The following is a 12,156-nucleotide window of genomic DNA, read 5'->3' as shown; positions in this document are numbered from 1 at the left end:
TTAGTATTGAGTGTACAGCAAAGTATAAATACATGAATCAATCTACATACACGCACTCTTTTTAGATTCTTTTCCCATATAGGGCATTACAGAGTACTGACTAGAGTTCCCTGTGCTATACAGTAGGTCCTTAGTAGGTATCTATTTTATGCACAGTAGTGTTTACGTCAATCCCAGTCTCTCAGTTTATCCCTCGTCCTACCAAGCCTCATAAAACAGATCATACCATTCCTCTGTTTGAAAGTTCGTTTATCTCAGAAGAAAAGCAAAGGTTCTAACAATGGGCTATATGGTCCTGAATGATCTTTGCCCTTGTCCGTCTTGTGTCTTATCCTCTTCCCATTCTCTTGCTAAGGGAACTGAGCCTGCTTAAACAACTTCTACACCATTGATCTACCACTTCCTCCTGCTGCTTCTCCTCTGAAGCCCAGACCATGGTTCCAGTCTACCATCTTTAAATCAACTGCTCCTGGAGACCATTTCCACCCTCTTTGATGACTTCAGGATCTGATTCCTTTTTGTGCATATCTCTTCAGTGTGTCCCATCTTTTTTTTTTTTTTTTTAAACATAGTTGTAGATATACATAGAAAAGTATGCTGTTTGTAAAGGACACACTGGGTTGACAGCTACACAGAACTGGAGGCCACTGCCGTGTGGCATTGGCTGACCTGAGCCTCAGCCAGCTGTCCCTTGGGCTTAGGGATGGAAGGTAAATATGGCATGGAAACACTCTGAATGAAAAATTCTTTCTTAACTTTGTCATTGTGACTACATATCCTTCCACCAGAGGTTTTTAACCTTGAATGAGGTTCTGGGGCCAATCATCTACTTTACTGGGGGGCTCTAAAGAGCTGCAAGTCTGTAGATCTCCTCTGACATGCTGAGTTGGTCTACTGCTGCTCTTGCTTTGTGTGATTTATCTCACTTACTGGGTTCCCTTGGTGATTTGTCCTAGTCAGAATCCTGGCTTCAGAGTCTGTTTCAAGGGTCTGAAATCCCCTTCCCTGACAAACTCAGATTTTCCTCTGACCGGGAAGCTCTAGAGAGGAAATGTATAGTGGATCGGTTCTCGGTTTTAGAGAAAGACAGCCTTAAGTGGATCCCAGCTGAACTATTCACCAGCTGATGTCCTTGACAAATCATCTTTCTCAACCTTAATTTCTTCCTCTGAAATAACAATGCCCATTTATAGGGTAATCAGGAGGATTAAATTAAATAATCTATAATAATAATATTTTTGTAGATGTTTGTTTCTCTTTTTCAGATGTCAGCTACTTTGCTATAGAGATGAGTATACTTTTGATCCTTTATTCAAAGGACTGAGCTAGATGCTGGAGATGCCATTAGGAATAAGATGTGTTTCTTGCCATGAAGAATTTTTCAGTCTTAGAAGGGAACTAGACATGAATAATGGAGAAGGCAATGGCACCCCACTCCAGTACTCTTGCCTGGAAAATCCCATGGACGGAGGAGCCTGGAAGGCTGCAGTCCATGGGGTCACGGAGGGTCGGACACGACTGAGTGACTTCACTTTCACTTTTCACTTTCAAGCACTGGAGAAGGAAATGGCAACCCACTCCAGTGTTCTTGCCTGGAGAATCCCAGGGGCAGGGGAGCCTGGTGGGCTACCATCTGTGGGGTCGCGCAGAGTCGGACACGACTGAAGTGACTTAGCAGCAGCAGACATGAATAAACAATTATGAAGTTCAAGGTGGTAAGAACCATAGTAGAGGAAAATAGAGGCTTGTCAGGGATTATAGAATAGGTAAACTTGCTGCTGCTGCTAAGTTACTTCAGTCGTATCCGATTCTGTGCAACCCCAGAGACGACAGCCCACCAGGCTCCCCCATCCCTGGGATTCTCCAGGCAAGAACACTGGAGTGGGTTGCCATTTCCTTCTCCAATGCATGAAACTGAAAAGTGAAAGTGAAGTCGCTGAGTCCTGTCCGACTCTTCATGACCCCATGGACTGCAGCCTACCAGGCTCCTCCGTCCATGGGATTTTCCAGGCAAGAGTACTGGAGTGGGGTGCCATTGCCTTCTCCATAGGTACACTTAACACAGGGAAAATCAGGGGAGATAATTGTGCAACCAGGTGGAAAATATGAGGAGGGGGCGGGGAATCCATCCTGGACAGCAATAGAAGCCTGTATAGAAGCACAGAGGCAAATGCAAGTAGTTTATCTAAACTACAATGTAGCCTGGAAGGAAAGGGTTCATGATGGATAAGGCTGAATGGTCAATTAGAGCCAAAGAGGCAAAAGAAATGTGTGTGTCATGTAAAAGCTTTATCTTGAAGACAATGGAAACCATGAAATATCTTGAAGGATATCAGATTTTTGGTTCAGAATGAGATAAGTCATGATTAGATCTATTTATTAGTCCTTGCAGCCTAGGTGGTAGAGGAAGGAATAGAGGAGATGGATATATAAAATTATCAGGCCTTGGTGGCTGATTTGATGTGGCAGGGACAAGGAAAACCCAAGTAGACCACAAGTTTCAGTCTTGTTCAACTGGAATAGTGATGGTACCACACAGTCAGTATGGGTATAGACTGTATAGACTGCAGAACAGAATCCAGGGTAAAAATCTTCATTTCCGTTTTAGACAAGTTGAATTAAATTTACTAATAGATATATGAGAAGTTCATTTGTTGGCTGTATAGATAGGGAGCAAAGGAAAGAAATTTGGCTGAAGATGTAGATTTATGAGTTATATAAGTATTCTGATTAAGGTGAGATATCAAAAAAATTCACAAATACAGTGACTCAGACAAAATTGTTTATTTCCCATATACCCTGCAGTCTAGAAATTGTTGAATAGTCCAGTCCAGATGCCACTCAAAATGTGGTCCACTGGCCAGCAGCAGATGTAGATTTATGAGTTATATAAGTATTCTGATTAAGGTGAGATATCAAAGAAATTCACAAATACAGTGACTCAGACAAAATTGTTTATTTCCCATATACCCTGCAGTCTAGAAATTGTTGAATAGTCCAGTCCAGATGCCACTCAAAATGTGGTCCACTGGCCAGCAGCATTATTATCACCTGACAATTCATTAGATGCGCAGAATCTTCAAGCCCTGTCCCCAAACCTAGTGAATTCGCATCTGCATTTAACAAAAGCCCCAGGTAAGCCACATCCACATAATTTTGAGAAGCTCTGGTTTAAGGGATCGATGGTATATGAGAAGGGGAAAAGAGCACACAAAATTACAAATTTTTTTTTTTAGATGTGACGTCTTTAAACCAGTAGATATTAATTTTCACTATAGTAGAAATTAAAACTGAGAAAAGTTTAAAATGTTTATTTATCAATTCCTTTAAAAATAATAACAAACCTGTTACAAGTTAACATAAATGACGTATTTTATGAAAAATAGCAGTATTTACAAACCAAAAAAAAGTGAAAATGGCATTGGTTTATATTTTTGCAAATCTCTTAAATGTCTCCCTGAAGAGAAAAACAGCTGGATTCTTATATTTGCCTCCTCATTCAATATGCTGCCATATGTTGTTTTGGTTGAAGCATTTGAAGAAAATCCAGCTTCATGCAGATACATAGTTGAAAAAGGCAGGAACATTTTGATTTCCTTTTCAGATGTTTGCAGATACTATGTTTTGATACCATACCTTGACACTGCAAGTAGTAATTTCTTAAAGGTATGCTGTAATACGGGATTGGAAATCATATCAATGAGCTTTCTGTACTCTTTACGTTAGAACCCACTCATCTATCCTGCATTGTGGATCAATCTTTTGCCTATGCCTGATTTTCTTATATCATGCATGGGTCATTTGGAAAATACTGACTCACTGAGGTATGCAGATCTTTTCAAATGTTGACACATTTCATCATTCAATTCAAAGAAAAAAGTCACATTTTTAATGTCATACTAGATCTCATAAAAAAGGTCTTTAAGTACTTAGAATCTGACAGTGAGAGATACAAGTTTTCCAAAAAAAAAAAAATATATATATATATATATATTTTTTTTTTAACTTAAAAGCCAGAATTTTATCATTGGCAATAAATATGTCAGTTGTTTTCCTGGAAGAAACAGGCTCAGTTTGTTCATTTTTGAGAAAAAGTTTGTCAAGTACCCAAATTTTAATTATAATTTCTCTATCTGAAATTTTTTTCAAGTAATGATGGTATTCATGAGAGAAACAGTTAATTTGGCTTACGATTCAAACACTTGCACAAATGGTTTTCCTCAGAATAGCCATGACATTAAAAGATGCTTGTTCCTTGGAAGAAAAGGTATGACAAACTTAGTGTATTAAAAAGCAGAAACATCTCTGTGCCAGCAAAGCCCTGTATAGTCAAAGCTATAGTTTTTCCAGCAGTCATGTATGGATGTGAGAGTTGGACCATAAAGAAGGCTGAATGCCATAGAGTTGATACTTTTGAAGTATGGTGCTAGATAGGACTCTTGAGAGTCCCTTGGACAGCCAGGAGATCAAACCAGTCAATCTTAAAGGAAATCAACCCTGAATATTCATTGGAAGGATTGATGCTAAAGGTGAAGTGCCAGTACTTTGGCCACTTGATGCAAAGAGCCAACTCATTGGAAAAGACCCTGGTGTTGGGAAAGGTTGAAGGCAGGAGAAGAAGGGGTTAGTGATGGTTGGATGGCATCATCGACACAGTGGACATGAGTTTGAGCAAACTCCAAGAGATAGTGAAGGACAGGGAAGTCTGGTGTGCTGTAGTCCGTGGGGTCGCGAAGAGTCAGACAGGACTGAGCGACTGAACAACAACAAAATAATGTAGGTTAATCTCCTCATCTCAAGGTCTATAACCTTAATCACATCTACGAAGTCCCTTTTGTCGTATAACGTAACATGTATGGTTCTGGGGACAAGAGTGTGGGTCTCTTTGGGGAGGTGCATTATTTTGCCTACCACACACTAGTGTGTATTAAATATTTGTTGAAGGGATGAACAAAGGATCCTAACCCATCACTCATTTCTCAGAGCTTTGCTCTGCCATGATATTAGGTGTTGATTGTTTAAGACTCAGTTGAGGTACCACCTCTTTAAAGATGTAGGTGTTCCTCGGCTCTATTTCCAGAGTGAATGAATCCCTCTGCTAAAGCAGCAGCAGCATGACTGTTTACTCCTGTCCTCACTCTCCTGTAAGCTCCTTGTGTCTTGCTTTGTTCCTTGCATGCCTAGAGTAGAGCACAGTGTAGGGCACATAACATGTATACAATAAATATTTGTTGATGAATGCACAAGGGCAGCAATTAGTTATCCTTGTACACACCAAGTTACGCTTTTGCTTTTTCCCTGGAGCATATAAAGCTTATCCCCTCCCCCAAAAAGCAGAGTGGCTTTAGTTATGAGGATTTAAGGCCTTGTGGCAAGTATTAATGCAAGAACGGCAAAGGCCATTAATACATATGGTATTTGGGGTCAGAAGGGCCTCACATACTCCCTCAGGCCCCACACTGGCACCATCTCTTGAGCCTGTACCCACTAACTGAGCGGAAGTTGCAGGAATTGCAGACGGGTTCTCAGCAGAGCAGCAGTTTAGATGGCTTAGTTTCCCTGAGAGTCCTCAGACTCACGCCCCAGAGGGGCAGGTGTGGAACCAGTGATCTGCTCTGTAGCCATACCACACATGGCCCGTTTGTACCTCACGCCTGCAGAGCTAGCCAGCAGAGACTGACTGACTTTGCAGAGGGATTTTAATTCAGCCCCCAACTTGGCTTTTCTAAAGACAACATACATTTTACAGAGGACCTTTTGTATAGAGTTACTGGGGACTCATTCAAGAATAACAGAAGTCCCAGTCTGCAGAATTTAAAAAAAAGAAAAATTTTTTTTTTGGTCATTCCAGACACAGCTCCAGTCTTCCACCTCCCACCAGTAAGACCATTTATATAAAAATGAGTGAGAAATTTAATCCCTGGTACTTTATAAATAATCCATTTCCCCCCCTTTCTTTGTGGTTTACTCTGTATGTGCTTTTTTAATGGCAGCGTTTAATAATGTTTATATTGCCTTTAACCTTTGACTAATTTTGCAGTTAGGTTCCAAAATCTGGTTTCACATCCAGTGTGTGTAGGCTGCTGCTCCTTCCTTTGAGACTACTGGCTTCTTATTCCTGGAAGGTATTTCATTCCCTTCCCAAGCATCTTAATCACTTCTGCTGGGTAAAAAGGGTGTACATGGGGTAGTAGGCAATAGTAGTAGTAGTGGGAGCTCTGTAGTCTGGTAGGTGGGCTAAGTCGCTTCAGTTGTGTCTGACTTTTTGCAACACTATGCACTGTATTCTGCCAGGCTCCTCTGTCCATGGGATTCTCCAGGCAGGAATACTGGAGTGGGTTGCCATGCTCTCCTCCAGGGGATCTTCCTCACACAGAGATTGAACCCGTGTCTCTTATGCCTCCTGCATTGGCAGGCAGGTTCTTTACCACCAGCACCACCTGGGAAGCCCTCTTCCTTATACAACGCTGAAATCAGTCTTCCTGGAATTTTCAGTCTGATAGAAAGAAGATCAGAATGTACCTGTCTTTGTCTCTTACTGTCCTTCCCTTCCCCTGTCTCCTCCCTCTCCCCTTCCTCTTCCCTTTCCAATAAATGTTTTCAGAATGGTTTTAGATTTATAGAAAAATTGCCAAGATAATATAGAGAATTTCTGTATACCCCTCACTTTACAGTATTGTGTATCCACAACCATTCATCAAAATTCAGAAACCAACATTGGTACATTACTCTTAATTATAAATTCCAGACTTGGTCTGATTTCACTAGTTTTTCTCTAATGTCCCTTTTCTGTTCCAGCATCCTATCCAGGACATCACATTACATTTAGTCATTATGTTTCCTTTGTTTCATGTAGTGTGTGATAGTTTTTTTTTGTTGTTCTAATTTTTCATGCCTTGACAGTTTTGAGGGAGTACTGGTCAGGCATTTTGTAGAATGTCCCTCAGCATCTATCTGATGTTTTTGTCATGGGTTTATGGGTTTGGGAGAAGAATACTGCAAAAAATGAAGTGCTGTTCTTATCACATCATGTTAGGGACACATGATATCACTATGACATCACTGGTGACATTAACCTTGATCCTCTAAGATAAAGTCGCTCTTCCCTCCCTTTTCCATACATAATTTTTTAGAAGCAAGTCACTATGTTCAGCCCATACTTAAGAGGTAGGGCAATTAAGTTCTACCTCTTGGAGGGGAAGTATCCTATATAGGTAAGTAATCTGGAATTATTTTGTTAAGGAAGGTTTGTGTCTTGTCCTGCATTTATTAATGCAGTCATTTATTCATATCAGTTTGGAGTGATGCATATTTACTTTATACTTTGGGTTATAATCCGTTGCTACTTTAATTATTCTCTTGCTCAACTTGTTCCAGCTTTGGCCACTGGGAGGGCTTCCAGTTTTCTCTTGTGTTCTCTTCATGTGTCCCCATTTGTGTGTTTTCTGAGGATTTCCTTACTTTGTGGCACTATAAGATATTCCAGGTTCTCCCAGCCCCAGCCATTCCAAGGATCTCTGGTTCCTATTATTGGAGAGTGAAATTAGAAACTAAGATCTGACCACTGGGGTGCCCATTGCTGCTGGGGTGTCACTACTTCCAGATCTTCTCAGTAGACAAAGTTAAATACATGCGTGTGTATCAGCCCATGTTACACATGTATGTGCACTATTTCTGCATCTACATTTCTTCCGATAGTAAAGATTTTCTATTTTGAGTATTTATATTTTGTTGTGTAGCAAACAATGAGAATATGATTCACTCTATTCTACCATCACTGGTAATTTTTTTAAAGGAGTAAGAAGAAAGTAGAAATGTAGATCTTAGCATAACTATGACTTAAGAACTCAGTCATCCTCCTTCATCATTTCAGAGATAAAGACTTCCTAAGAAGTTTCAGATCAGATCAGATCAGATCAGTCGCTCAGTCCTGTCCGACTCTTTGCGACCCCATGAATCGCAGCACGCCAGGCCTCCCAGTCCATCACCAACTCCCGGAGTTCACTCAAACTCACGTCCATCGAGTCAGTGATGCCATCCAGCCATCTCATCCTCTGTCGTCCCCTTCTCCTCCTTCCCCCAATCCCTCCCAGCATCAGAGTCTTTTCCAATGAGTCAACTCTTTGCATGAGGTGGCCAAAGTACTGGAGTTTCAGCTTTAGCATCATTCCCTCCAAAGAAATCCCAGGGCTGATCTCCTTCAGAATGGACTGGTTGGATCTCCTTTAGGTCCAAAAAAGTTAAGAGACTAGTTAGTGGAATAGTCAGAAGTAGATTCTGGATATTTGAAATGAAATCTCTTTGTTTCCACCATATCTAATGCCTCTGTAAGACTGATTAGTATTCTTAGCTTTGTTTTCAACTCAGTTATTAACTACTTGGAATGCATTAATAAACATTTTAGAGTTGGTGTGCACAAGCATGACCAGGCAATCCGAAGTCCACCACAGTATCACTGAGGAGGGATTGTGCTCTCCAGTGGCAGGTGTGTGTGTGTGTGTGTATTCAGTTGCTTAGTCATATCCAACTCTTTGTGACCCCGTGGACTGTAGCCCACCAGGCTCCTCTGTCCATGGGATTTCCCAGGCAAGAATACTGGGGTGGGTTGCCATTTCCTCCTGCAGGGTATCTCCCCAGCCCAGGGATCAGACCCACCTCTGCTGTGTCTCCTGCATTGCAGGCGGATTCTTTACCACTGAGCCACAGGGGCATATCTTAGATCAATGACTCGAAAATGATGCTATGATGGCTGGATGTTAGTGAGTGAATCTTTTCAAATCATTATGATGATTACCCTGCCCCATTTTACTTTTTATAACTATCTCCAAAAAAGTCTTTTTTTGCTCTGGGAAGAGAATCACAGGGCTCCTACAGGACAGATACTTGATGTGTACACCTGCCTTTTAGAAGTGGGTCATAAAGCGATAAAGGAATCTGCTTAATGACATCCAGGAGTTGGTGATAGGGTAAAAAGTAAGAAGCGAAAACTGTAGCCCCCACAGCCCCTCTTTTAACACACAGCTCCTTTCTTTTAAATTGCTTTTGACAGCATGTAAAGCAAAGGACAAACCCTTGAAAGTTCCTCTCAAGAGATTCCCAAGGCTATAGGACAGCCCTAGGATGCCTTCACACCTTTCAGCCATGTCCTTTGAGATGTGGCTATATTTATACTTGGTAAACCACGTCTTGTTACCATGTAACAGTAAAAGCTCCATTCTGTTCTTTTCCAGTTGTACTTTTATCCATTTCATTTTGGTTTTGGTACATTGTGAACATCCAAGATTTTTAGTGGAAATAAAAACAGCTGTTTCTCATGTACCAAAGAATTTAATTGTGAACTTTAACCTTGAGATAATATATCCAAATTTTCCCAGGTGTAGGAATGACTTGACTAGAAAAGCTCGTTTTGGGTAGTCATTCCAATAACAACCAAATTCAGCTGCTTACTGTCAACTTCATTAAGAGATAGAGAGTTTCTATAGGTCTTTCTTTATTTCAGTACTCCCTTCTTAACATGGCTTTTCCTCTTTAAAATAGTGCATATTTACCTACATAAACAAACACACCCTGAAGTCCCATCTTTCATTCCGGCTTTATTTTTCTCCATAGCTCTTACCAACATTCAATATGCTATATATTTTACTTCTTTAGCTTTTTGTCTGTTTTCCCCCACTAAAATGTAAACTCTATGAGAACAGAGGATTTGTTTTGTTCGCTGCTATATTCCCCAGACCCAGAGTAGTACTTGGAACATAGTAGATGCTCAGGGAATGCTTCAAAATGAATCATGTGAAAGTTGCAAGTTCTGATTATTTAGCTCCTGATTTTAATATAAATGCAAAGAGTTGAACTTTATTTTATAGGGTTATTTTACATTGTAAGTAAAATTAAATCACCATGTAAGTTGGGGATTTGTCTGTTCACCAAAAACTTCAGAATTTATACAAGCAGTGTGCATAGTGCCTTGGAAATTATGCAACTTGCTCAGTACTACGATGCTATCATCACTTGAAAGGAATTTTGAAATTCTCTGCTAAATGTCACTCAGGAACTTGAAATATCTAAAAGCACACTTTTTTTTTTTTTTTTTAAGTTTAAAGGTGAATCAATTCAGTTCAGTCATTCAGTCATGTCCAATTCTTTGTGACCCCATGGACTGCAGCATGCCAGGCCTCCCTGTCCATCACCATACCTTCAGACTAACCCCAAAATATCTTGAGGTGTCATTACCCACTTTGATCAGATTTAGCAGAAAATGACTTTTCATTGTTATTAAAAAAAAATCTATTCTGACTCATATTTGCCAACTTAAAGAATATTAAAAAGAATATGCTATAAAATCCAAAGTAATTCCTCTGAAGGAGTGTCAGCATTCATTTGTATACATAGGTGCTGGCATGTTTTTATTTTTAATCATATTACTTTACAGATATTTACATTTTCTAGTGTCTGAAGTACTTACACTTTTATTTTTAGAATACACGGGCTCTTATTTGTTTAAGAAATATGTAAGATAATACAAAAGGGTATGCAACTTGACCAGCCTTTTGATGAACTAGATCTTTCAAAAACATAGCTCTAACGCCAAATTTCCTGCAGTATTCTCTCCAGGACAAGAAACAAATAAAAAACCCATCTAGTCAGTGACCATCACAGACTTGTTTGCATGCTATCCTCGGATTCATGTAGTGCATAAATTACACCTTTGTACAGATTGACATATGTCCTATTCCCCCCTTTTATTTCAGAACATTGGGGAATCGACAACGTCTGTTGTGTTAAATCAGCTGCTGCCCATGATTAAGCCTTTGAACCAGAGGACCAGTGATGACTACAGCCCCGAAGAGCTGCTGGTCCTCCTGCTGTATATTTATTCTGTCGGTGGAGAGTTCTCAGTGGACAAGGACCTGGGTGAAGGGGAAGAAAAAGTGAAGAAAGCATTGGCTCAGGCCCTTTGTGAGGAGTCTGAATTGTCACCTTTGCTGCGGAAAATCACAGGTAAGTGTTTGACAAAAATAGAGGACGTATGCATCACTGATACAGAAAGCAGGTTTTAAATAAAGGCATTTTGGAAAGAGGGTGAACTATCTTCATTGGAGTTGTTCAGAATTTCATGAGGCCTGATGAATGCTAGTCGGCTTTTAGGATTAGAAGTTTTTATTGCAGTACATTTTTTTTCCAACTGTGGTAGTAAAATGGCCTTCTAGTTGCTTTTTTAGAATTCATAGTCTTAGAACCTAAGTCTTGTTAAAACAGCAAAATTCTCACAAGATGTAATATCTTTAAGAAAAAATAAAATATGGTACATCCTGTTCAAAAGGTTTCTGATGACGTATTCTCTTTGAGATTGTCTTTGCAAACTTTAGAAAAAGCAAACCCGTTTCCCTAAGATACTATACAATGTTATAGGATGAAAATTGACATTTTCAAGAATAGTTTTATATTTTGACTTCCATTTTTCATTTTAAATCTGAGTGAATTGATAGTATCCAAAATAATACCCAAATATCCCAGTGAAGTAGGCTGTGCTGATTTGGGGAAAATATTTAATTAAAAGTCATAAAATCTAACCATTTTCATTTCTAATAAGAACTGTGATATAACTTATGAAAGCCCAACTTAAGGAGATAATCAGTTGTATTGTTTCATATCAAATTCAATGTTATTTATATTTTGTGTAAAACTTATTGCCAGTAGTATGGATTGAGCCTAAGTCTGTTTGAGAGTGAGAAGTTATTGAAGCTTACATGTGAAACTTAAATACTTTATAAAAACAGACCAAGTTGCCATTCATTCTTGAGTGTATGTGCTTGGGGGTGTGTTTAGACCTTTCCACTGGGGAAGGCTCAACTAGGTAGGTCTCTAAGGTATCTCCCGACCTTTCCCCTGTCCCCTGTCTTGCCTCCCTGGCTGGGGAGCTTGCTCAGAAGTAAGCTGTGTTGCTGTCCACCTGGGTGTCCTGTGCATATGTGCTTCCCTTTGTGCCCCACTGCTGGCCTTTCCTATGTCTGGTCCTGGAAAATGAAACCCTGATGAGATGGAAACTGAATGAGGTTCCCATAGAAGTGAAGCATTTCCTTGCTCAGTACAGAACCTGCTTGCCAACATAAAATCTACATAAGGAAAATGTGTGGGAGCTGTTCCCATTTCATTAAG

The 12,156-nt window shown here is 39.9% G+C and overlaps 1 protein-coding gene across 3 annotated transcripts in view; it reads left to right on the top strand.

Moving 5' to 3' along the window:
* Window positions 1–12,156, top strand: part of SCFD2 (sec1 family domain containing 2) — a 395,614-nt gene that overhangs the window by 147,214 nt on the left and 236,244 nt on the right. For all 3 annotated transcript variants that reach the window (XM_061420162.1, XM_061420163.1, XM_061420164.1), the window contains exon 5: window positions 10,749–10,998. In XM_061420162.1, the coding sequence (XP_061276146.1) occupies window positions 10,749–10,998 (250 nt within the window). The remainder of the gene's footprint in view (window positions 1–10,748; window positions 10,999–12,156) is intronic.

Source organism: Bos javanicus, chromosome 6 (assembly GCF_032452875.1).
Source record: "Bos javanicus breed banteng chromosome 6, ARS-OSU_banteng_1.0, whole genome shotgun sequence".
Taxonomy (NCBI): domain Eukaryota; kingdom Metazoa; phylum Chordata; class Mammalia; order Artiodactyla; family Bovidae; genus Bos; species Bos javanicus.
Note: the sequence above shows the minus strand (reverse complement) of the source record. Positions and strands in the feature narration are given on the sequence as shown.